General features: G+C 34.3%; 1 protein-coding gene across 1 annotated transcript in view; it reads left to right on the top strand.

Annotated features, from left to right (window-relative positions):
• Nucleotides 1–27175, top strand: part of USP34 (ubiquitin specific peptidase 34) — a 216771-nt gene that overhangs the window by 96279 nt on the left and 93317 nt on the right. The window contains exons 19-29 of the mRNA XM_004691429.2: nt 2033–2122; nt 4787–4882; nt 9563–9645; nt 10882–11036; nt 12767–12880; nt 14861–14960; nt 15098–15257; nt 17796–17922; nt 18023–18170; nt 24755–24855; nt 25272–25481. Of these exons, the coding sequence (XP_004691486.1) occupies nt 2033–2122; nt 4787–4882; nt 9563–9645; nt 10882–11036; nt 12767–12880; nt 14861–14960; nt 15098–15257; nt 17796–17922; nt 18023–18170; nt 24755–24855; nt 25272–25481 (1384 nt within the window). The remainder of the gene's footprint in view (nt 1–2032; nt 2123–4786; nt 4883–9562; nt 9646–10881; nt 11037–12766; nt 12881–14860; nt 14961–15097; nt 15258–17795; nt 17923–18022; nt 18171–24754; nt 24856–25271; nt 25482–27175) is intronic.

The raw sequence follows: 27175 nt of genomic DNA, 5'->3' as shown, positions 1-27175 counted from the left end.
CAGCTCCCAGGGCAGGCGGGAATCGAACTCATGCGGAAGTGGCTTTAGATTCTCAGTGCTGTGCTTTAACCCGCTGCGCCACCAGGGTGGGCCAGGATTTGTTTTTTAAATATTTATTTATTTATGCTTACAGAACTGGGGGTATAGGCCAGAGGTGCAGGGGCAGTAAGAGTATTCACCAGAAACAGAGTGGGGAGCAGAACAGGAAGATTGACAAAGTACACTGCTAAGGGGAGCAATGGGCAGGTCAGGAGAGGTCTGCCAAGCATGCATGCCATGTGGGTCAGCTCCCTGGCCAGGGATCGAATTCATGCTGAAGTGACTTCATTCAGAGAGCTTCATAATTCAGGGCTTTAACCTGCTGTGCCACCAGGAAGAGCCCCATATGCAGGATTTTTAATGAATAAGATAGTTTTTACTTTCATAGAGAGTATTTTAGAGGAAGAGACATGTGAGAAAAATTCATTAGGTGATGATGAGTGGGGAAAAATTTGGGAAGGAATCAAAAGGAGAAGGATCTTGATTTCTTCAGAATCATCTTTTCTGTTGACAGTTAAGGAAATCTGAGTAAAGTGAGGAGTCCTGTAAATAGATGCTTGGGTAAAGAACATTCCAAGCAGACAAATGCCTGACACAGGAATGTGTGAGTTGATGCCATAAAAGAAGTCTGGAAAGAGTTTGTTAGACTGATCAGAGAAATTGATCACATTATAGATAGTAACTAAGTTCTTTGAATTCCTTTACCAAGGATTCACCACTGTTTTCCTCCCAAAGTCTTAATTTTGTGTTCTGGCAACCCTAGTATACTTCTCAAAAAGAATAAAAATTTTTGGGAAATTGTTTGTATACCCTACTGGTGGAGGGGATGCTAACTTTTATCTTTCAAAAAAATTGTTTTCATGAAGCACTGCTAGTTTCTAAACTTTTATAGAACATTTTCCCATAATCAAACTCCATGAGTTTTGGGATTTATATACTGGTACCATCCTGGTACCCCCTTTAGAGGATAGACTTATATTTACTTGAGGCTTCACAATGATTTCCTATTCCTATTTGTGCGACTTCATACTTGAGGTATGTGGTGTGCTTTCATTTAGCAACATGGCTTTTGAAGTGATTCTCAGTCTTGGAACAGAGCATTAAATGGCAATTGGGGAGAATGTGATATTTTGTGTAGTTTAAAAAATGCTCTCTGTAAACTTGCTGCTTAAATATGATCCACCAAAAGCAGCTGTTTTTACCACTTGAGTTTGTTATAATGCAAAATTTTTGAAACCAATTCAACCTAAAGTAGCAGAATTTCCATTTTAACCAAGTTCCCCAGCGAATCAGTGCACTTTAAAATTTTAGAAGTCCTTTCTAAATAATTCACTTTAGCTTCTGCTCTGTATTTTACTTAATAGTATTTTACTTAATATTAAAATCTTAAGCGAATATTCATGACTTGTTAAATAATACTTTCATTTAAAAAATAGAAACAAATACCGGTTTCTTTTATATTCAGATACAGTAAATTTTAAAAGTCTGATTAGAATTTTTTTTTTAAGATTTATTTATTTTTGCATACAAGAACTGAATATAGGTCAGAGGTGCAGGGGTCGGTGGGAGGGTATTCACCAGACAGTTGGGAACAGAACAGGCAGATCTGCTGAAATACGCTGAGGGGAACATTGGGAAGACAAGAAGAGGTCTTCTGCTCCATGTGGGTCAGCTCCATAGCCTGCCAGGTATTGAACATGTGCTGCTGTGTTTGGTGATAGCTGGATAGCACTGTCTTTAACCCCTGCACCACCGGGAAGACCCTGGATTGATATTTTGAAGCTTAGATTTCTTATCCCAATTGGTAACATGTTTTTTTAACTGGCTGAAAATAGTTTCATTTTTGCATAAGAAATATACTTGTATCTAAAGTGCATCAAGCCTTTGAAGTCTGCAATTAAGTTTACTACAGATAGCTCAATTTATGTCAAAATTTGGATTACTGACAGTAAAAATCATTTTGTTTTACAAATACTTGTTTTTGCTATTTCAGATCAGTAGTAATTTCTCTTCGTCTTCTTCCAAAACTGTTTGGTACTTTTCAGCAATTTGGGAGTAGTTATGACACGCATTGGATTACAATGTAAGTAAATAAAAGAATTATTTATTTTAATGATACTTTTCAAATTACCCAGCAAGGATTTGAACACTTAATAATAGCTTTTACTCTGTACCAAGAAAATTCGAGTTGCATGTGGTTTAAATGTTCTTTTAGATTTCTGAGTCCTATCACTGTTACAGGGCAACCAATATGAAGTGGGTTGCCTGACTGTGTGGCCTACAAGGGACTTAACAATAAGACTCAACTGCAGGCACACACAAACAAGTTTATAAAAGGTTTACTTACCAGGAACAAAAAAAGGAAAAATGAAGAACTCAGGGAATAAGAGGAAACATACATTGGTGAAAGCGTCCTACCAGTTTTGCCAAGCTGGGAATCCCAGTAGCACGCTCAAAGTCAATGAAAACCAAGAGTCTAGCGAAGAGATCCCCAGGGTCACATGTCTGATTTTATACCAATCCTGGCTGTTTAACTCCACCTTCAGGTCCCAACAGTTTTCCCTTTGGTGATAATGGGATTTGTAGTTCCCAATGTGTTACTTTCTTTGGTCTGGAGTCAGGGTTGGAGTCCACGAAACCCATGTAGATTTCGTTCAGGACATTCTTTCCCCCTAACATCTCTTCCACTTAGGATAGGGAAGATTAATATATCTGATCAGTAGGAAAATCTGACTTTTATATTTTTTGTAGTTAGATTAAAAGCACTCTTGTAATTAACACTCTAATGTAGGGTGAAATTCTTCAGTATAAATGGTCATAGCAAAGGACTACCTGAAGGACTATACACTAAGTTAAAAAACACTCTAGGATGCCTTAAATTTTTCTCATTTCTGGGAATTGATTTTAGACATTACATCATGGAAGAAATAACCTTGATAACATTCTATTACTCCTATATATTAATGGAGAATTTACTAATGTTAAAGAATTTCCTTCAAGTTTAGTACTTGGATATAAAATGGATCCTATTTTTGGTAAGATTCTAGAGAAAGTTGACTATCACAGGTTTTTCCATTAACCTATGTGAATTTTGTTTGGTGTATTCATAATGACTGAGAGATTCCCAGTATTAATTTTGGGAAATTTATATATTTTGAAGGATTCATTTGTGAGGTCAGGTAGGAAGTCTGTACTTGTCTAACTTCTAAAGAATTCTGAGGTTTCATGGTAAGAGCACTTGTTTGCTTTCAGAATGAACATCATTAAAAAAAAATTGTGGAATTCTACAGGATAATTCTAAATAGGATGAATTTAGTTCTTGAGAGGTATAGCCATGGCTGTTTTTGCACTGTCAAAGGGGATTTGTTTAACCTGAAACTATTATTTTTTGAAAAGTACCTTTGAAGTTTCTTTCTTTGGTTCATGTTAATATACTGCGCTGGTCAGTTCTGTTACTGAATGTAAGGAAAGTCCTTAAACAGAGGGCTGGGGGAAAGCACTCAACAATCCTTAAGTTACAAGAATAATCTGAGTACTATTGTCATTGACTCTTCCCATAGTTTTTAAGTGGCTGAGTTATAAAATTCTAACATATTAAAGAATTTACTTTCAGATAATTTGGATAAATTGGTGGTGTATTGTAGCCATTTGAGGAAGTTCACATTCAGGAATAACAAAGGGTGCCATTCTTAATAGAAATGGCAAACTGAATAGTGATTATTTATCCAAATTTCCTGAACTTATGGTATAAATTGAATTAAAGCACTTTTTAAGCTTGTTCCTCAATTATATGTAAATAAGCTTAGTTAATAGCACTTCTCAGGTTATTACATCCTGATATGATACCTATAATCTCATCTTCACTTAAGAACTCTAGGCACCTAAGGTTAGTTGGCATCAGTAATAATGAAAACTTCCACTTAGTTGTAAATCTTTTATGCACAGCATGCTACATGGGATACATATTCATTCTTAGATTCTTATGAATACATTATGACCTACATTGTAAAATTGGAACTGATTACTCCTAATCTCTTTGATAAATTTTCAGTAACTAGCAAAGCCATACCGCTACAGCAGGTGTGTTAATTAGTTTAAAACTTGTTTTAAAAGTTTTCTTTCTACCACTTTCTCCTTACTAAGTGATTGGCAAGGCAAAATTTATTTTAAAAGTAGCACTATGGTTAAAATATAGTATATAAGTTATAGCAGAAGTCCTACAATTTTAATTTTTTAAATCAGTACATTTTATTGTTTAGTTTAAAATCAAACCCGATTGTCTATAAGCTTATATTATATATATTCCATTTGACATGTGTTATGCTAAATAATGACCAAGGCACATAGTCCATCTGTGTCATCTGTGTAATATTAGTTATTACTATTACTTCTGCTGCAGTGGCTCCTGACAGCTTCATAGTGCTGAGACTTAACCCCTTGTATCTCCAGGGAGCCACACACTGCCAGGCATTTTATCCCCTATGTGTGATGTTTATTTTTAGATTAAAAGCAGTGGTACTAAAACAAACAAACAAACAAACAAAAAAACCATGGTACTTTAAATTCACAAACATTAAGGTGTATTGCTTTTTATATTTTCATACTTTACATATAAACAGAACTTTAAAATTTTTCTTAATTGAAAGTTTGTGTTTCAAGAGTTTTTAAAAGTTTTTTTTTTCCCCTATAGAACATACTTATTCTTTTACTTTGTCTTTAAAATTATGTTTTCTTTGAATTGGTCCAGGTGGGCAGAGAAAGAACTGAACATGATGAAGCTTTTCTTTGACAATTTGGTATATTATATTCAGGCAGTAAGGGAAGGAAAACAAAAACATGCACTGTAAGTATTCCTTAATTTAGTTATGTTTAAGTGTTTGTCTGTCTTCTGAAAGATAATTAATTTAGAAAATTTACTTTCTAACAAATATATTTAACATGTTAATCTGAAGCATTTTCTTTTGTTATAACTGGATACTAGTATAAGAAAATTTAGTAAATGTGCAGAAAGTTTAAAAACTGATGGTGTATAATTGGTTAATATTTTACCATTTAAAAATATCCTTTAGATATATTGTAGTAAACTGACTTTGGATAAGAATTGATAGAAATTGATTAGTGATAAACTGTGTTTAAAGCTTCTTATGGGGAGATGCATATCTAGGAAGAAACATAAAATCCAGAAATATTGTGTTTGTGAGACTGTTAGCAGGGAACGATGGCCTAGTTAAAGAAACTTTGCTCCCTGTCAGTCAGTATCAGCATGTCAGTGAATGAAAGAAGTAACCGCAGTGTGTGTTGAATGCAAAACTTCTCCATAGATGGAAGCTAAGCAGACTGTACAAGTGCTCAGAAAAACTTTGACCTTTAAAGTATATAGTGTCTCAAAAAAATTTACCTGTTTTCCCTATAAATTAGTTTCTTCTCCAAATTCTGTGTCCTTCAGAATACCATAGTCTTCCCAATTACCCAAAATTACCCAGTTACCCAGTAGCTTTTCTATTGTTTTATTTCTAAATATGAATAATTGTTGGAGACCAGCTCCAACTATTGAGGTGTCTGAAGGCAAGACAGGCAGGACCCTAAGGTGGGAAGGTGGCAGCAAGCGGAGATTCCTAAAAAAGGGGGAAAGGGAGTAAAAAGAGGAAAGGGGAGCGAGGAAGACACGGGAGTTGGAGTTGGGTGCAAGTCTTCCTGCTCTGCCTTCAGCAGAGGTTTATGTTATACATTAGGAGCAAGCAGTGGGATGACATCAATACATGAACTGGGCTGAGAGATTACAATCATCTTTTTTTCTAAGAACAGTTTAGGGTCATATTGCCCTTTAGCTAAGATATAACATTCTAAAATCAATCAGGGTTAAAAACAGGTACATAGGTGCACAAAGTTTATGACTAATATTACTATAGTGGAGATCAACTAAGATAGAAGTCCCTTAAACCTTATCTACTACTTAATGGGTTTTTGTTTTTCTACCTGAGTCATCCTAGGAGGCAGATGAGGAAATTCCTCGCTAATCAAATCTCTAAATAGGAGACATAGGTGAATTTCCTTATCTGAAGACTATATAGTAGAATCCTTAAAGACTAGCCAGAAGACTTTTGTGGATTATTTTGAGGTATAGCAGGTAGAAAACTTAACTAGTTTCAAAACAGGCAACCTGGATGAATTTCCACATCTATAAAGGCCAGACAATAGGAAGTTTGAGTAATTCTTTAGAAGCTGAATAGAAGGCTAGGTGAGATAATAGAATGATAAGATTTGGGTTTTCCTCCATCCACCTGGCAGTGAGAGAGACTTTGCAAAAACAGCCCTTATGCCTTTACTTATCAGCCAGTAGTAAAGTCACTTGACTTCAGAGGAATTTCTCACCCTGGTGCAGTGCTTGCTTGTCAGGGCAGGCAGGCCTTATGCGGCTGAGGCAATCCAAATTGTAAGCTGAAAGTTGCTCAGAATATTTTGATATTACGAATATACAAAAAAGGGAGGTCATAACATAAGTTAGCAGTGGAAAGTCTGATTTTTCAGAGCAATTCCCCTCCATCCGTACTGTGTCTGACGACAGAGGTTGCATAGCTTGTGTCAAATAATCATGTTTAGATTACTCATGGTGATAATATAGCCAAGTGTTCACTGATACTTATGTTCTGGAAACCATTTTATTATTGAAGATACATAAGAGTCCACTTGAAGCACCATTCGGATTTTATACTATGACATATTAAATAATTGCCCAAGGGTACATATTTTGTGGATAGTGGAACCAGAATTTCTGAAATTCATTTTATAAATGCACATCTAAAGACAGTGGCACAATCTTTTGTATTTTTCATATTACTATATTTTCATCAAGCTCTTAATGCTAAAAAATACCCCATTTCTTTTCACAAACTGCTAAGTCTTTTTTTCCTTTTTTAAAAATTATAATAGTTTATTTTTACATCATGTTGTGCCTTTTTCAATCTCAGTTGTAATCCCCATGGACTTCCCATCACCAGTTAACCCGTGTGTCCTCACCATAGTCCCATGCACTTCCTCCTACCCATTTTTTAGCCCATTCCCATTCCACCCCTTAAAATAAATGTTTCTGGTATTTAGTTGTTCATTATCTCCACCCCCCCCCCCCCGCCCTTTATACTCCTGCTATGAGTGAAAAATACATCCAGTATTTCAGTATTTTTCTTTCTGGCTTATTTCTTTTTTGGTTGCTGAGTAATATTCCATTGTGTATACGTACCACATCTTTTTAATCCAGTCATCGACTTTTGGGCATTTGGGCTGTTTCCATGGCTTTCCAATTGTAAATAAAGTAATTTGCTACTTTTTTTTTAAAGATTTATTTATTTATGCATACAGAACTGGGATACATGCCAGAGGTACAGGGGCGGCGAGACAGAGTGGGGAGCAGTGTACAGGCAGATCAACATACACTGCTGAGGGGAGCAGCGAGTGGGTCAGGAGAGGTCTGCCACGCCTTGTGGTCTCCTCTCGGGCAGGCGGAATCGAACTCATGCGGAAGTGGCTTTAGATTCTCAGTGCTGTGCTTTAACCCGCTGCGCCACCAGGGAGGGCCATTTGCTACTTTTTAAAAAGCAGCTCCTGGCATTTTATTTTCCACTAAATTAGGGATTATAGTAGGCAAGTTCTATTAAGTTTTAATAAGGTAACCATGTCAGGGAAGAGAATTTCTTGTGGACTGAAAGATAACATTTCATTTCCTAAATGGATATGTTACATATTTCTTAAGTAGTGACCTCTGGAGAAAAATCCTGTTTCAATATTGAAATTGCAAAAAAAAACAACAAAACAAAACTTTGTCATCAGTATTTCATGCCTGTGAGATTATTTTTGCCCTATATTTCTCATAGTGGCAGAAACTTCCAACAGAAGTCCATTAGTATTTGTCAGTATTGATTTAAGTTTTTACATTCCAAAACATATCTTTGATGTGATTTCATCGCTCATAGGACCGAGAGAGCAGGCTGAGTCCTTCAAGTGTGGAACCAATGGCTCTACTTTGGAAGCTGAAGAAGGGAAGGTGGTAGGGGACAAAGGGACTTGAATTCATGCCTTTAGGGTTATGGGTATCTTACTTTTTATATGGGAGCATAGGCCAAAGAAGTATTCAGAAGTAAAGACACTTTATAAAAGATAGTTTCATATTGGTGAATGATGTCCCCTACACTCAGCTAAGAATAGTGTACAGTAAGTTACTTAAAATCATGGAGTTAATAGAACATATTTTGATACACTTGTACTCCAAAAGGCCTGTGTTTGAAAATCAGTAATATTAGTGTAAGGAGAAGCTCTGGTATTTTATATTGGATAGCCTGTGAGTTGCTTAATATATCCCTCTTCTCCCACCTCAGCTATCTTGTCACATGGATTTTCAGTTTCACAAAGATGCAACACTAATGAATCAAAAGTTCATCCTTTCTCTGTCAGCATTAATCCCAGAAAGTAAAAAAGCAGTAAAGCTATATGCAGAAAACTCAGTATTTGGAGACGGAATTTTGCAATGAAAGATAACAGGAAATGCAATTAAGAGGCTCTTTGGTTTTCTGCATGCAGAAATGTAAATCAGAACTCAGGTTGTTGCCCTTTTAGAGGGGGGGGAAACAGTAACATGTTTTCTAACAAATAAGATCGGAAATATTTTGTAACAGAAAGGAGAACTGGTAATTGATTTAACCTTATCAGTTTGTGGACATTAGAATGTTGTGCTATCACAGATGCAGTTCAATATGTAGTTTATAGGATTTGTAAAGGAGTCCTAATTGGTAAACCTAATCATTAATCTTACCATATTCCCCCAAACCTTCAGTGACTTCCTTTTCCATTGGGAATAATTACCAAATTCTTTTACCTGACATTTAAACTGACCCTGCCTTTTTCTTTAGACTAGTGTATAACCTTCCTCCTTCACATCTTAAAATGCTGCAAATTCCTTTGCAGTGGTCTACAAGCTGGCTGAATTTCCAGAGAAACATTTAAAATCAACTGTTAAAAAACAAGCTTCCACAGCAACTCTTGCATCACCTGCTGAATTTTGAACACATGAATTATAATTGGCTAGGCTTGAAATTACATTAACAATGCCAGTTTTTTTTTTAATTTATATGTTTATGAACTAAATTTTCGAAAATATTAGTGTTTCTTGTTTAAGTATTATCACTGGACAGACACAAAATGACACTTTTTAGATAAAGGTGTATTTAAAAATTTTATTTGTATGTTGTATAATTTCAAAATGACATTTCTTTTGATTCACTGTTGAGTTCCTATTTACTCATCTTTTCTAATAGTTTGGAGTTTTTATAATAGATTAAATTATATACATCTCAAGTAATACTTGTCTTTATGACTTGTGTAACCAAAGTTCTTTAATTAAAATATCTAATAAGTATGAATTATTAGAGTGGAATTGTACTTTTGTGGTATCATTTAAGATTAGGATCATTAAATCTTTAAATATAATTAAGAAGTAATGCAGTTAATTATTTTAATGACTTTTTAAATATAGGTATAGCCATAGTGCAGAAGTTCAAGTTCGGCTTCAGTTCTTGACTTGTGTCTTTTCAACTCTGGGATCACCTGATCATTTTAGTAAGTTTAATTACTTTTTTAAATCAGTTCTTATGTCCATTGATTTTTGGAAGATTTCTTTTAAATGTACTCAGGCTTCTGGATTGCTGAGGTAATTAAATTATTTTTTTGCTTTGATCAAATTATTTTTAATGCTCAGTGTACTCTCAGTGTATGTGGCAATATGAATGTGACCCTGATACATTCTTCCTTTAATCTCTGAAAATGCCAGTTTCTTGGTAGTTGAAACAACTCAATTTAAGAACTAAATATTTGGAATGGGGAACAGATGTTAGGAGAATTGTGACTTTTATTACCTTTATTTATGGGATCTCAGTGCAGGTTGGAAATGGCTGTTGTTTTCATAGATTAGTATTAATCTTACCCAAAATTGTGGTACATAGGGATGCGAGTTATTGATATCTCAAACTTGATTTCAGTAACTTAATGTTTTGGTCTAATATATCCAGATCTATATGTTAGGTGTTCTCACAAAAAGGTAAAAACTTGATTTCCATTTATAAGCTCCTTTTCTTTTGTTGGACTTAAAAGTATTAATCTGTCACATTCCATACACTTTTTTTTTAAAGATTTATTTATTTGTGCATACAGAACTGGGGTACAGGCCAGAGGCTCAGGGGCGGTGAGAGGCTTCACCAGAGACAGAGTGGGGAACAGAACAGGCAGATCGACGAAGTACACTGCTGAGGGGAGCAGCGGGCGGGTCAGGAGAGGTCTGCCACGCCATGTGGTCACCTCCGGGGCAGGCGGGAATCGAACTCATGCGGAAGCGGCTTTAGATTCTCAGTGCTGTGCTTTAACCCGCTGCGCCATCAGGGAGGGCCTCCATACACTTTTACTGTGTGTCCATGTCAACAGATCTTATTCTCTTTCTCTATACTCTTAATCAGTAAGTTTTACTAACCTGACAGGTGTCATCATGACTCTTAAGTTCATATCTATCTATATTTGAGACATCATGTGTTTATCATACTGTTTTACTGTAATTTTTCAAGTTAGAGTACTTGTAACAAATGCCACTAACATTGTAGTAACAAGAGATTAGAAAATCCAGACATCTGTTTTTGATAGGAAATTTCTATTTTATGTTATTAGGTCATTTTATCATATTTGTTCTGATTGGTAACACACATGTTTATAAAATATAAAAGCCAACATATTAGTGCTTCCTAGTACATTAAAATAGGACCAAACTGTTTTATATACCATGATTAAGAATTTCTAATTTTTATCTAGGGTTAAGTTTAGAGCAAGTTGACATTTTATGGCACTGTTTAGTAGAAGATTCTGAATGTTACGATGATGCACTCCACTGGTTTTTAAATCAAGTTCGAAGTAAAGATCAACATGCTATGGGAATGGAAACCTACAAACATCTTTTCCTGGAAAAGGTAATATTGTTTTGATGGATTTATTATTTATGTTTTTCTGTAGTCTCTTTTAATCTTTTGAAATAAAATTGTGATTTTTTTGCAGTTTTAAATAAAAGTTAGGTGTACTGCTTTTCAGAAATCCTTTTATAATTTTTTGCCACTTAATTTTACTTTAATTTTGTCCTTTGGAATGTTTATAGCTAACTGAATATTTATTTTTATATGGCAGGTTTAAGTTATGAGTTTTTAAAATAAGTACTTTTTTTTTTTTTAAAGATTTATTTATTTGTACATACAGAACTGAGGTACAGGCCAGAGCTCAGGGGCGGTGAGAGGTTTCATCAGAGACAGAGTGGAGAACAGAACAGGCAGATTGATGAAGTACACTGCTGAGGGGAGCAGCGGGCGGGTCAGGAGAGGTCTGTCACACCATGTGGTCACCTCCGGGGCAGGCGGGAATCGAACTCATGGGCAAGTGGCTTTAGCTTCTCAGTGCAGTACTTTACCCCGCTGCGCCACCAAGGAGGGCCTAAAGTAAGTACTTTTTAATGTAATTAACTTGACTAAAATCCTGTGAAGGATTTTATGTTGAGACTCATCAAACAAAATTTAATGAGAAAAACATTTAGTTTATATTTGCAGAAAAGTTCTATTCCTTACCTAAAGTATTTATGAATATTTACAATAATTGTTAAAGTAAATTATAATAAGATGTGGCAGATTTGGTGTTAATTTTCAAAATCATAATAGCATTGTAACCATTTTTAGGACTTGTGTCCATATTCATTCTTGTGAGAGATGCACATTTATGTCTCTTCTTTAGTTCAGTGGCTGCAGTGTCAGCCAGTCTTCTGGAAAAAATAAACTGATGTCCAGATTTTAGGTATCTGGGAAAGTATTTTAGGAAATACTGTCATCAAGACATTTGTCTATCCCCAATTTTTGTTCTCCTTTATTAGATACTACAATTGGTTCAGGTGAAATATTTTCATTTGAATTTTGAAACGATAATAAAGCAATAGGTATTTTATTATTTTTCTGCTAATTTTTGAGATTTAAGAATCTGTGAACTCACATTGTCTTTGTGATAGAAATGAATACAATATACATAAATGAGATTTATTACTTATGAATTAATTGATCTAAGACAAAACTACAGATAATACCTTTAGGTATCTTAAGTTTAGGTCCTGACCAATAAGAGAAACCATACTGTAATTACTACACATCTCATATAGAAACATAGTATATTAAATGATAACTTTTTTTTTTAATTTTTTTTAAAGATTTATTTATTTGTGCATACAGAACTAGAGTACAGGCCAGAGGCTCAAGGGCGGTGAGAGGCTTCACCAGAGACAGAGTAGGGAGCAGAACAGGCAGCTCGAGGAAGTACACTACTGAGGGGAGCAGCGGGTGGGTCAGGAGAGGTCTGCCACACCATGTGGTCACCTCCGGGGCAGGCGGGAATCGAACTCATGCGGAAGTGGCTTTAGATTCTCAGTGCAGTGCTTTAGCCCGCTGCGCCACCAGGGAGGGTCCTAAATGATAACTTTTTAACTTAATTTTCTCTATGGCAAAAATTGAAATGAATAAATTTTCAAATTCATAATAAAAATATGAGCTAATTTTTCTCCTATCGTTTTGCCAGTAAAATTTACTTAAATCTACTAAGTCAAATTCAGTAAAATAAAGTGTTAATGTGTCACAGTTAAGAAGCTGAACTTTATTTATTTATTTTTTTTAAGATGCCCCAGCTAAAGCCTGAAACAATTAGCATGACTGGCTTAAACTTGTTTCAGCACCTCTGTAACTTGGCTCGATTGGCTACCAGTGCATATGATGGTGGTACAAACTCTGAGGTATGGATTTAGACGTCATTTTATTAGTTCAGTCATGGAATTTTTGTTTTTATTTTTTTTTATAAGATTTATTTATTTGTGCATACAGATCTGGGGTACAGGCCAGAGGCTCAGGGGCGACGAGAGGCTTCACCAGAGACAGAGTGGGGAACAGAACAGGCAGATCCACGAAGTACACTGCTGAGGGGAGCAGCGGGCGGGTCAGGAGAGGTCTGCCACGCCATGTGGTCACCTCTGGGGCACGCGGGAATCAAACTCATGCGGAAGCGGCTTTAGATTCTCAGTGCTGTGCTTTAACCCACTGCGCCACCAGGGAGGGCCCAGTCGTGGAATTTTTTATTCCTCAGATTAAATTATTGAATTATATAGACTACCAAGCATTGAATTTATTTATTTTGTAGATTTTTAATATTAGATTTTTAAAAAGCTTTATCTCCTTGTTTTTAAAAGTTTTAAAAAGAGGCCATGTGAGTGTTATTTTGGTCCTCTAAAAGCTCCTGAAGATAATCACATGGTTTTGTCAAGTACTATGGAAGATTGATTTCTCTGAAAAGTGGTTTTTATGCTGCTGTTGTGACCCAACTTTTTGTCTTGGGCTACTCTGTACTGTTGGTAACCTGTCTTCTAAGATAGAACCTTCATAAAATTCTGACCATGAGGCATGATTATCAGTTCATTAAACTCATATATTGCTATTCTTACCTCTGGTTTTGTTTCCATTTGTCTAGTTGGATAGCCATAAGGTTCTCCCAACTTTTCTAATACAAATTTAGTTGGAAGTCTTCCTTGTTGGACATCCCACTTGATTTGTGATAGCTTTAATTTATATATTATCCACTCATATTTTTCATTAATTTTCATCAGAAGATGAAAAAATGCAAAGAAAACTGATGTTGACCTGTGAAATTATTCTTGAATAATTTTCATTATGCATGGGATACTTCCACAGTGTCTTTGTTTGTTTGTTTGTTTGTTTTTCTCTTCTGTCTTTGCTTAAATATTTTTTTTACTCTTTAGTATTTTTGGTCCTAACTCTTGCTTTGATATCACTGTGCTAAGTTTCAGTTTGGTAATTTCAGATAATTTACTTAAGAAGTAGTCACACTCTAATTTTGAGCTAGTACTACTTTTTTAAGTACATGGTATGAATACTGAAACTGTTAATTAAGTTTTTGAGAGCTTTTATGCTTCTTTTCTGTAGATTTCAGCATAACATTCTATTTGTCATTTCATAGTTGTTTGAAATGGTAACAATTTGTGTTTAGATAACTTGTGTTACACACGTAACCATTTTTTAAAATTTTCTCTGAATAATTAAATGTATTGACTTTAAAAGAAACTTGCATGAAAATACTAAAACATTGTTATGATAATAATTGTGTACCTGTTGGTTTTCTTCGTAACTTGTTTTGGGGACTTAACATTTCCCCATTATGTAATCAATACTTTTGAATTAAGTATTATACACATGTATACACTTGGATGCTTTATAAATATTTTAGAAGCAATACATGTACATTTCAGTAAAGAAATTTCCAAAGCTTTCAATCTTCAATATTTTTATTTTTTTTTTAAAGATTTACTTATTTATGCATAGAATTGGGGTACATGCCAGAGGTGCAGGGGTAGTGAGAGGATTCAGACAGAGGGGGAGCAGAATAGGCAGATTGTTGAAGCACACTGCTGAGGGGAGCAGTGGGCAGGTGAGGAGAGATCTGCCGCACCATGTGGGTCACCTCCGGGACTGGGATTGAACTCATGCTAAAGTGGCTTTGGCTTCTTAGCTTTGGCTTCACAGCACCTGCTGCACCACCAGGGAGGGCCCAGTATTTTTAAAATTTAATAGGAATTGCCTTTGATTAATCATACACTTTTAAAACTCATATATGTGATTTAAATTTGTTATTTCAGTTTTTTTATCATTTACATTGCTTGACAAATAATAAAATTTATAGATCTCATTTTCTTTTTCTTTTTAAGCTTTGTGGTATGGACCAATTTTGGGGTATTGCTTTAAGAGCACAATCTGGTGATGTCAGTCGAGCAGCTATCCAGTATATTAACTCTTATTATATTAATGGTGAGTGGTTTGAAATACTCTCTGGTAGATAATTTTTGTAAAGATTTTCTGTATATATATATAATTCATTTACTTTTCTTTAATATAGCTAAACAATAATATAAAATTGTATACATCTCCAAACATCTGATTTTCAGGTAAATCAGGATTGGAGAAGGAGCAAGAATTTATTACTAAGTGTATGGAGAGTCTTATGCTAGCTTCCAGCAGTCTAGAACAAGAATCACACTCAAGTCTCACAGTTATAGAAAGAGGACTTCTTATGCTGAAGACACATCTGGAAGCATTTAGGAGAAGGTGATTTTTTTTTTCCCATACAACATTAATAACTTAAGACTTTTTTTATTGCTGTCATATCCAAAATGTTAAAGGTTTTATTGGGTCAGGTAGAAAGCATAATTTACAAAATGTGAAGGACATCTGTAACAAGTAATTTTTATTCATAGTATTTTCCATTTCACCATGGACTAGACAACATAGGGTCCTGATAAATATTGCAGATTTAAAAATTATTAGACACAGAGGAGATATGCATGAATAAGAATCTCTAAAGAGATTCCATTTCTATAAAATCATTATTACTATCATTGAAAATACAGAACACCACTATCAAAAAAGTTTCACTAAAACCCTCAACAAGAACATCAAATAATCTCTCATAGTTGAATCCATTTGAGTCATTTGTTTCATTTGCTGTTTTTTTTTCTTCCTGGACTAGGAGAAAGTATTTTAATTTTGAATTTCCATTTACCATGGAAACATCAAAAAAATTCTGTGTTAATGAATATGTGTATAATTAATTTAGACAATACCCTGTGTAATACAGAGATAAAGCAAATTAACATTTATGAATATATCGGCTGAAATGAAAGGTAAGTAGATAGTTTTAATTAAGAAATTCTGTTTGTTAAAAATCATTCTATGAGTAAATGTAAAAGTACAAAGAACTGTTAAAAAATGATAGAAATAATTTTCAACTTCAGCTTAGTTTGATAATTTAAAAGTTATGCAGTTGCTATTTATCGACGTTTTTATTTAAAAGATCAGGAAATACTGAATAATAAAGATGTTTTACAAATTCTTTAAAAAATGTTATTAAAGTATTTTGGTTTACATCCTTGTTAGTAATTTGGAAGTATAGAACTTCTTACACATTCTTTATTTATTTATAAAAATAAATAAGCAAATATAATGATATATTATTCAAATAAATAAAATTAAGTATGTACTCATAAAATTCACATGCTACACTAAAGGCTATATAGGTAATAGGAAATGAAAGTCACTGTAATTTCTGTCTTCCTACCAAAGATAGTTACTATTCCTATATAATACAAATTGTTGAAAATTTTCTCTAGAGTACATGTTCTATAAACAAAAAGCCAAAAAAGACCCTGTTCAGCTCCTTAACCTTACCAGATGTTATCACTGTCTTAAAAAGACTTTAAAAATCTCTAAAAAAAAAATATATTGTTTACTAGAAATCAGTGGTACTTTCTGTATTTTATGATGAAGTGAATTTTAATATTAATTTCTTAGATGAACAAAGTATTTTCTTGAAAAAATAGTACTTTTGCTAGAAATCTTTGTATTTATGTTTTACTTTAGTAGATAAATTGGTGTCAGATAATTTAGATTATCTGGCAAGGAGAGAGAAACTAGGAAACATAAAATTGAATATTTGAGACAAAAAAACAGTTAAAGATTTTTATCTAGGTTATTTTCATGCAAATCTTTGTGCAGTATCATTGTACAGTTTCACTCACTTAATGTGCTTAGTGCTAACACTAATTTAAAATTGCCTAAAACTTTCATAATGAAAACGTAATTATGTGTTTGTATATTCCTTAACATGGAAAGTTTAAAAACAAAGTATCTCTATATTTTAAAGGTTTTTTTTTTTAAACAGTTAAAGTTAAAATCTTAAATAGATTCTTAATCAGAAGTGATTTTATTTCCTTGGGACATTAGGTACATTCTGGAGACATTTTGATTATCGCAGCTAAATGTAGAAGAAGGGGGTGCTGTTGGCATTCAGTACCTAAAACCAACATGCTGCTGAACATCCTACAGTGCATGAGGCAGCCCTTTGTGTCCCAACACAGAATTATGGGCCCATGAAGGTTGCTTTAAGATTGCTCCTTTGCTCAAGTCATAGAAGCTGGACATTGGATCACTCCTTGGAACTTTTACTTCCTTTATTTATCCTCCTTCTTTTCCAGAATTGCTTATTAGTTTTAGACATTGAGAATTTTTTTCTTAATAGAATTTATGTACCCTTTATCTTATCCTCAGCAAGTGAAAATTAATTAGAAAACTGACAAATACTTAGTATTATGTTAGATGCCTATCATCTTTCAAATATTAGTCTTTGTAATTCATTTCATAATTTTAGCAGTTGTAGATTTGGCCTTCAAATTCTGTTAGATTGGTTAAATGTAGTTTCTAAAATACACTTCTATCTCTGAAAAATACTTAATACCTTTTTTCCTCTGTTGAATGTAGAAATGACAACCTGCCATTTTACTTAATGGATTAGTTTTTTTGAATTCCTCCTCCACTACAGCTTTCCTTACCCATACTCTCACCCCTTAAGAAAAAATGCTTTTATTATTTTTTCTTCATTAATTTCTCTTGGGAGACTATTTTGTTAGGACTACGTCTTTATTTATGCATTTACATTTGATTTCATATGATGAAACCAACCTTATTCATAAACTGTAAATTGGAATTTACTAGAACTCTACTTTTTCATTTTGTAAAACATTGAGAACTCATCTAACTTTAGGTGGTTTAAAATTACATCCTTCCTGTGTTTGGGTTTTTGTGTTTTAGGTTTGCATACCATCTCAGACAGTGGCAAATTGAAGGCACTGGTATCAGTAGCCATTTGAAAGCATTGAGTGACAAACAGTCCTTGCCACTAAGGGTTGTATGCCAGCCAGCTGGACTTCCTGACAAGGTAGTTTATGTAGTTCTAGTTTCCAAATTAACATACCCCATTTCAAATATGTGTTGTTGTTGTTGTTGTGTTTTTAAATTGGTTGCATCTCATATTTCAGATGACTATTGAAATGTATCCTAGTGACCAGGTAGCAGATCTTAGGGCTGAAGTAACTCATTGGTATGAAAATTTACAGAAAGAACAAATAAACCAACAAGCTCAGCTTCAGGAGTTTGGTCAAAGCAGTCGAAAGGGAGAATTTCCTGGTAAGTAGAACAATTCATATTTTCTTGTCTTACCAGTTTTTCAACCTAGTACTACATTGAAAATCACTAGCTATATTCATGGCTTCCCCTGTGTTCCAACCTCCCCTACCTTTTTTATGGTACTATTGGTTCTTAAGGAAGAGATAAAAGTTACTACTGTTAGTAGTAGTACATTTTTAGGGTCACATTTTTATTATTTTATTTTTAAATGAGGTTACTTGGTTTGCAGCACTGTATGTGATTTAGAGGTACAGGACCATACCCTTCTGGTGTATGTTAAATCCACCACCAAGCCACACAGAATCCGCCACCATATTCCATGGTGTCTGCAACATTGCTCTTTCTCTCTTGGGAGATTCAGTTCTATAGATTTCTAGAATCTTTTTCGTTTTGCTTTTTTATCTGACAACTTTGTTTCTCTGTATTCCAGTAAAAGTGTCAGCATCTAGTATTTGTCTTTCTTCATCTGAATATAGCTAATTCTTTATAGTTCCATCTTTGTTGTTGCAAATGACAAGAATTCACTTTATTTTTGTTTCACTTTGTTGTTGTTCTCTCTTCAGGTGTAGTTCCTATAGTTCTCTCTACTACAGTACTTGTGAGCCATCACCATAGTCCCTTGTGCTCTTTTGACCCTTCTCCCACCCCTTCCTTAGTCTTTGTCTGAAATTTATGATCAACTTGCAAATACTGTCTTTTTCCTGACCCTTTGTTCTGTTTTTCCTATGTTCCACTTATGAGTGACTCCATTGGATGTTTTCTTTCCCTTTCTTACTGATTTTGCTTAATCCCTTTCTATTTCATCTATGTTGCTACAACTGGCATGAGTTCACCTCTTTAGATTGCTGAGTAGTATTTCATTGTGTATATATACAACTTCCTAATCCTTTCATCTGACTTTAGTTAACTTAGCTTGTTTCCATAGCTTCGCTGTTGTAAAGAGTACTGCAGCAAATATGGGAGTGCATATGTCCCTCCTAACTAGTGTTTTAGGATCCTTGGGGTGGATACCTAGGAATGGAATTGCTGGGTCATGTAGTATAAATACAGTTTTAGTATTTTGAGAAATCTCAAAATATTGTTTTCCATGGGGTCTGGACAAGTCTGCATTCCCACCAACAGTGTACAAGAATTCTTTTTCTTTATATCCTATCAGCACTTGTAGCGTCATATAAAATTGAAGTAATCAGAAAAATGATAATGAAAGCTGTTGGTCTGAAATTGTAACAGGCTAACTAAATATTTAGAAAGCAGTTAGATAAAGAAATCTTTAAGCTTTAAAAAGCTTAAAATTTTTAAAAAATTTTTGATTTGACTGTGCACAGTGTGATTCTCAGCACCTTTTAGGAAGGAACCAATGATTTTGCTACAGCATTCTTTTTTATTCAAGTAATTAGTAGATATCCTAGGTAGAAAAGAAGTTGAAAAGTCTTCCTCTTACCCCTATTTGTATACCATTTTCCTTTTCCCAAGGTAAATGCTATTAGTTTGTTTAAAACATGGCGGTAGCATTCTACCCTCCTACTTGTAGTGCTTAACAATACCTAAAAGAACATACAGTATGTGTACACATAAAGTTGCCTCATTCTTTCAAAGATCTTTTGGGATAAATACATAGTTTAAAAAATTTGGGAGCCTCTCTTGTGGTGCAGGGGTTAAAGACAGCACTATCAAGCTATTGCCAGCCACTCCAGCACCAGTTCCATCCCCACCTGGCCAGGGAGCTGACCCACATGGCACAACAGACGTCTCCTGTCTTCTCCCTGCTCCCTAAAGTCCTTCAGCAGGGTATTTCAGTAGCTCTACTAGTTCTGCTCCCCACTCTGTCTTACCTCACCCGCAGGTCTGACCCACATCCCAGGTTTTGTATGCATAAATAAATGAATCTTTAAAAAAAATTTTCAAGTCAAAATTTTCAAGTCAAAAGGCATATGTTTTTACTATGCTGCCATGTATTGTTCATAAAGAGTATATGAAATAAGGAATAATAAACCTAAAACCACCCAAGCTTAAGGACTTCAACAGTTAGAAGCTACTTGTGTATCCCTCTCTGTTCATTCCATTTCCACATAACTCCTGATTTTTAAGTTTATTACACTTTTCAGTATTATTTATAGATTTATATCATGTGTCTAAATTAATAATCAATGTATTTAGTTTTTGTGAAACATAAGCACAATTTAATGGATTAAGGAAGAGAGCAGAGGCATATAATTGCTATTTGATAAATTTCAGAAGAAAATAGAGAGTATATGTCATCTTCTCAAAATGTTTATAAAGCCTCTTTAGAGGATATCAATGGGATATCCTTAAGAGTATAAATCTCAGCATAATCATGACATATTTCTGTACTGCAGTGTTGACGAGATACTGGACTAGCAAATACAGTCAGAAAAGTTTTTTTTTTTTTTTTTTCTGATTTCTTCATGCCTACTTTACTTTTCGGAAATAAGTCAAAGCAGATTTTCTTCAATGAGATGACACAATTGTTCTCTGCTGATTCTAGCCAATGGTTATAGAAATAAGAGCAGAAACTGGCTCTCTTAAAGACAGTTAGGGAGTAAAGAATGTGGGCAAAATTCATTCCCTAGTTTTCTTCAGACAGATGAGATTTATGAAGGCAGCAGGGATTTAGGTCATCAGAGCCCTCAGTAATGCATATTTCTGAAATAATACAGATGTTCTTCCAAGTCTGATGCATAGCAGTAGGATATACTTTTATCTTCTTGACTCCTTTTGACTTGCTCCTATGTTTGGTATGCATCCCATAACTTTTAATTGGTTCCAACCCCCTTTTGTTTTTGACATACAGTGTAATATTTCAGGACTTTTTTGAAGATGGTTGATTAGGTAAAGTTTTTTTTCTTAGATCAAAACTTAAATGATAATTGAGGTATAGAATTCTAGGTTAGACATAATTTTGCTTCTATTGCTATTTTGATTTCTTATTTGTTTGATATGTTCTCTCTCTCTCTCTTTTTTTTTTCTTTTGGAGAACAATCTTAATATGTTCCTGAAATTTTACAGTGCGGAATTGAGTATGATTCTGTTTTCAACAATTGTGATGGGTAAAATTTAATATTTAGTGGAACCTTGTAGTTTTAGTTTGGGGAAATTTTCTTTATTTATGAATTTCCTTTCATCATTTATTTCTTTCTAAAAATTCTTTATTATCTACAATTTGAACCCTTGGATTATGCCTAATTTTTTGTTCTTGTTCTATGTTTCATTCTGAGAGATGTATATTTCTGAAATAATACAGATGTTCGTCTGAGAGAGGTTCTGAGAGATGTTCTTCACTTTATTTTGCAGCCCGTCTTTTGAGTTTTTCATTTTTGCTGTCATAATAGTGTATAAGAATCCTTCCACTTTCTCCCCACCCATACTGCTATTTTTATACATCAGAGTATTTGCTTTCTTCCTCCCCTCCCCCACACCCATGGTGAAATGTTGCTTAAATCCAACTGATGATGGCTAAATTTTAATTAGGTTTTCCCTAATTGTCTTATTGTTTTCTTTTAATATTACCTCTTTCTTTATCCTGTATGACATTCTTCAAACCTATATGTAGATTAACGTTTCCATTTGGTATTTTTTCATTTTTCACAAACTTTATTTAATAAGTTTTTTCAAGCATTTACTGTGTGAAGAAAGTGTTTGTTTTGCTCTCATTTTTATTTTCACTTAAAAATTTTTTTTGGTGAGAACATGTAAGTTTTAAGTTCAGTTACAGTCACCACTGTTAAACAGTAGATCCTAAAAACATATTCATCTTATCTCGGAAAGTTTGTATCCTTTTACAGGCTTTGATTTTTCCATATCTCTAACTCCTACTTTCATTTTTAATTTTTCTTGAATGCTGAATTCTAGTTTTTTTTCTAAAATTTTTAGGATTTTAAAAATGTTTTTACATTCTCATTTAGTTTGCGGTTTCTGACCAAAGTCCTTTTTTATTTTTTCTATCTTACACAGTTTTATACAGTAATTGATTTTAGAGAATTGTCCTTAGCATTCATTTTCATTACTTTGTTTTAGTAGTGTGCTTTGTGTTTGTGTTTTTTGTAGTTCGGGGTTAGTTCACTTTGGTCTATGTTTATAGAGAAAAGTGGGCAGATACATATTTCACATATTTTTTCTTTTTCCCTTTTCCCTTACCCTAATAGTAGATGGACCTTTATCTCACAGAATTCTAAAGTTTTGTTTTCTTATTCACTTTTGTCTTACTCAGTAGCATTAAAAACAAATTATTTGCAAGGTAAACAATGTCATGTCTTTGTGGGATATATAAGAATAAAAGTCAGATATACAAATGCTTGAATTAAGGGGATACACCTAGCTTATCTCTGTACAAAATATGCAGGTTGATACATTTCTTAATATACTCCACTTAAAATCCTATTGCAGTTTTTTATTTAAGTTTTCATTTTTTGCATAGAATAATTGGGGTGCATGTCAGAGGTGGTGGTGGTGATTGTGTGTGTGTGAAAGGATTCACCAGTGATAGAGTGGGGAACTAAACAGGCAGATCAACTGAAATATACTGCTGAGGGGAGAAGGAGGGTAACAGAAGAGTTCTGCTGTGCCATGTGGGTTAGCTCCCTGACCAGGGATCAAACTCAGGCCATTGCAGTGGGCCTTTTTGATGACTGAGACTTGACTCCCTATGCCACCCACAGTTTTTATCTTGAATTAATTGACACTACTATGAATAATAAATAAAGGTGATGAATAATTATGTAGTATCTAAAGTTCTGAAAGCCTAAAACAATATGATAAAAAATGAATTTTAATATTAGCTTCTAAACATTTAAAAACTGTAATAAGGGCCCTCCCTGGTGGCTCAACAGGTTACTATGCAGCACTGCAAGCTAGCCACAGCCACTTCAGTGCAACTTCGATCCCTGCCCTGGAAGTGACTCACATGGTACAGCAGACCTCTCCTGGCTCTTAGCTGCTCCCCTCAGCAGTGTACTTTGTCAATCTGCCTGTTCTGCTCTCCACTCTGTCTCTGGTGAATCCTCTCACCACCCCTGCACCTCTTGCCTGTACCCCAGTTCTCTATACATAAACAAATCTTTTTTTTTTAAAAACTGTAATAATGTGATTTTGGCAAAGAATTGTTAAGTAAAAGCATAGATAACAAAGAAACAGTCATATTAATATATGATGAATTCTCTTTGAGGGCAGAAATAAAACCCTAATTTCTCACTAATAGTCAAAATGGGTTTCTTAAAGTGCTGTATAACATACATACCATATCAAGGGAAGTTCAGAAGAATTAGGATTGAATGTTTATTAAACTGTCAGAGAACCAAGATTTCTAGACATAAAAATAAGGAGGGAAAGAATCAAGTTAAGCTACATAACAAGCAGTTTTACTATATGATGGACTTGAAAATTGTCAGTGAACCTTACGTGGTATGGGTAGACATTTTCTTCCTCTGAATGGGAAACATTTTCTGATTGAGTTTTCATGTTTGTGTGAACATGAAAAGGAAATTTTGAAATGTTCTGTGTCATTATGGAAAACAGTAGCAATATTTCACTCGTTCCTGAAAACTATTAAATGCATATCAAATTGAGTTTTTTACATTAACTACATTGAATTAGTATTAAGTTATTCCTCAAATATTTTATCATTTTGCTTAATTTTTCTCCTTTAAACTTTTTAAAAAGTTAATGGATAAGGAGTAATTTGCATGCATGCTATATGTTCTAGTGCTGGGGGAGTACATTTGTGAATGTAATGAAATTTCTGCCTTTCTGAGACGGTTTGTTTTTTCTACTGGGGACAGAGACATAAATATATAATGTCTGATGCTTAGTAGATGCTTTAAAAATATTTAAAAAAAACAAACAGTCTAAGATAACTCTTTAAATTGAGTGTATAGGAAGACCTTTTAGAACTCACTTAAAAGGAAATGAGGGAGTGAACCTTAGTAGTTTTGGGGGAGTAGAGCTTTCCATTAGATAGAAACATAGTTGTTATTTTCAAGAAAGTACAAGGAGTTGGGATGATTAAAACATTTTAGGTAGGAATGGTGATAAGAAAAGAACTTGATGCTATAAGCAGTGAAAAGGATTTATGCAATCTATAAGTAAATTCCTCCCATTTCTTGAGTTCATTAAATTCAATATAATTTAAAGTGTTGTAACTAATATTTTCATGTCACTTTTGGGGTTTCCTTCTGCTTGCTTGTTTTACTTTGTTTTGGTGGGTAATTGTAGAAAAGGGAGGCTTTATCATTATAAATGCTGCTTGTTCAGTTTAGGCATTATGAATCTGATTCCTCTGCATGTATAACTCCTAGAAATTGTGTAGATTCCTAGAAAACTTTCACTTATAGAAAATTTCATATTATTGAGATTTGATCTGTTTAGACTCATACTAAAGGGAAATTTCTTATAATTTTTAGTGCCTAAAGCTAACCTCACACAACAGAAAATAGTGTTAAGAGGCATCCTAATGTGGTTTTCACCTTGCTAAGAATTGCTGTTCCTGTGGAACTGATTACTTCCTCATGTTCAGTGTCCACAAATAAGTCAAATCTTGTTTTAATAGTTTGTTTTTTCCTGTTTTTAAGGAGGCCTCATGGGACCTGTCAGGATGATTTCATCTGGACATGAGTTAACAACAGATTATGATGAAAAAGCACTTCATGAGCTTGGTTTTAAGGATATGCAGGTACATATAAGTGTGTCTTAAGTCCTTTATTTTTTTAAATTTAATTATACATATATATATATTTTTTTACATTGCTCTTCTTTCTTGATAATGCAAGCTTTCTCCTCTTAAGTGTAGTCCCCACAAAATTCCCACTACCAGTTCCACCTGTGCACCATCACCATAGTACTTTGAGTTAGAACACATTCCTCCCCCTGCTTTGATCCTTCTTAATGTAGTTTGCTTTTTTAATCCTCTATCCACTGTTAAAATGAATAGTTGAATGGTCAAATGTATAGTTCAGAAACAGTTGTTTACTGCTTTTGTAATCTTAAAATTATTAGTGAAGTTATTTTATACTTGTGATTTTGTAAACCAAACAGCTGAGTGTTTCTTACAGTGTGTTGTTCCCATCTTCCCCCACTCCTGTTTTGTAGATGGTATTTGTATCTTTGGGTGCACCGAGGAGAGAGCGGAAAGGGGAAGGTGTTCAGCTGCCGGCATCTTGTCTGCCACCCCCTCAGAAGGACAACATTCCAATGCTTTTGCTTTTACAAGAACCTCATTTGACTGCTCTTTTTGACTTATTAGAGATGCTTGCATCATTTAAACCACCCTCAGGAAAAGTGACTGTGGAAGATAGTGAGGTGAGTATACCACATTTTACTTTCAGTGTCTTTCTGTTGAGTTGAGAATAATGTTCTCAGTAGTCTTTTAAGAGCAATAAAACCCAAGAGCTCATTTATTCATCCACTAGCCATATATATTATTCATCCATTAGCCTGGATCATCCCTAGTATGATCCAGGAATTACTATTTTAAGTATTATTTTCAAAGGTCAAAATGGGCATGTTTTTAACCTTCATTAAATCCAAGGTGGAGAAGGAGGCAGGACATAGATAGAAATATACAGATAATAGATACACAGTGACAGATAATTTTTTTCTGACAGAAAGCTGCTAAGGCTGACATACAGCATTTTTAGAGGATGAATATAGTGACCCATTTTTCATTTGATCAGAGGTTTCTTTGAGGGAGATAAAATCTGAGCTGGAAGGATGCTAAAGAGTTAACTGGAGAGGAATGAGCCAGGTGGAGTAGTAGATGGGATTAAGAGTTGGTATGGCTATAGTTAAGAAGGAAAATGGAGATGATGTCCGGGTTTCTGGCTTGTTAGGTAATCAATTGGATATATATATATAAGTTTGAAGCTGAGAGAAGAGGCTTGGTTCGGAAAAGTGAGTTGTGTATTTTCGCTATAATAATGGTAAACTCAGGAGTATAAGAAGTTTGAACCTATACCCCTAAATCATAGAGATTTTTAAACTAACATTTCCTCAATAAGAAATAATAAAAATAGAAAGTATGGACACCATCACCTAAAGAAATCATTTCCAGTCCACTGACCTTTTTTCTGGACTTTGAATTGACTTACTCTATATGTGGTTCTTTGATATGCTTTGTCTAGTGAATCCTTGCTTTAAGATTGGTTAAAAAAAAAAAAGTCGCTTTAATGATTTTTCTTATACTAGTCTTCTTTTCTTTTTATTCCAAAGACTTTAAATGACTCTATTCCATGTTTCTAAAAATGTGTTTGATCATTGATACATTAGGAGCTGCTATTGAGCCCTCTGTTCTACATAACCTAGTTTTTCTTATGGTGGCACATTCTTGATTAAATTCCTAAGAAATCCCCCTTTTGATCAAACAGGATAGCTAATAGTAGCTTTGCATGAACTTTGTCTCCTCACTTTCTAAAGTTCTATGCCATAAATACATAATTATCCTTTTTCATGTCAGCACTGAATTGGCATTTTGAAATGGAAAGATGTCTACAGGAATTCCCCAGTTTTCCAGGAGGGTACTGATAATTCTGTACATTGTGTTATGGGAACATAGTAAATAGGATAAAATTTTGTGGAAATTTTTTGCAAAATGGGAGTTGTCTAAATTGACTAGTCATTGATGAAAGAGGAATGAAACATTATAAATGTACAGAAACATAGATAGTATGTTTGAGAAACTGGAATTGTGGGAATCTTGTAATTCATATATAAGTAAAAAGGAAGATTGTAACTTGTTCCACAAAGGACTTTCTGAGATTTTTGTTAAAGGGATTGTCATGACATCATGCCACTTTTTTTTTTTTAAAAGATTGATTTATTTATGCATACAGACCTAGGTTCAGGCCAGAGGTGTGGGGGGTGAGAGGATTCACCAGAGACATTGGGAAGCAGAACAGGCTGATTGACAAAGTACACTGCTGAGGGGAGCAGTGAGTGGGGGGAGAAGTCTGCCATGCCATGTGGGTCACCTCCCTGGCTGAGGATTGAACTCATGC

This window comes from Condylura cristata, unplaced genomic scaffold (assembly GCF_000260355.1).
Source record: "Condylura cristata isolate star-nosed mole 26May11 unplaced genomic scaffold, ConCri1.0 scaffold00031, whole genome shotgun sequence".
NCBI classification, from domain to species: domain Eukaryota; kingdom Metazoa; phylum Chordata; class Mammalia; order Eulipotyphla; family Talpidae; genus Condylura; species Condylura cristata.
Note: the sequence above shows the minus strand (reverse complement) of the source record. Positions and strands in the feature narration are given on the sequence as shown.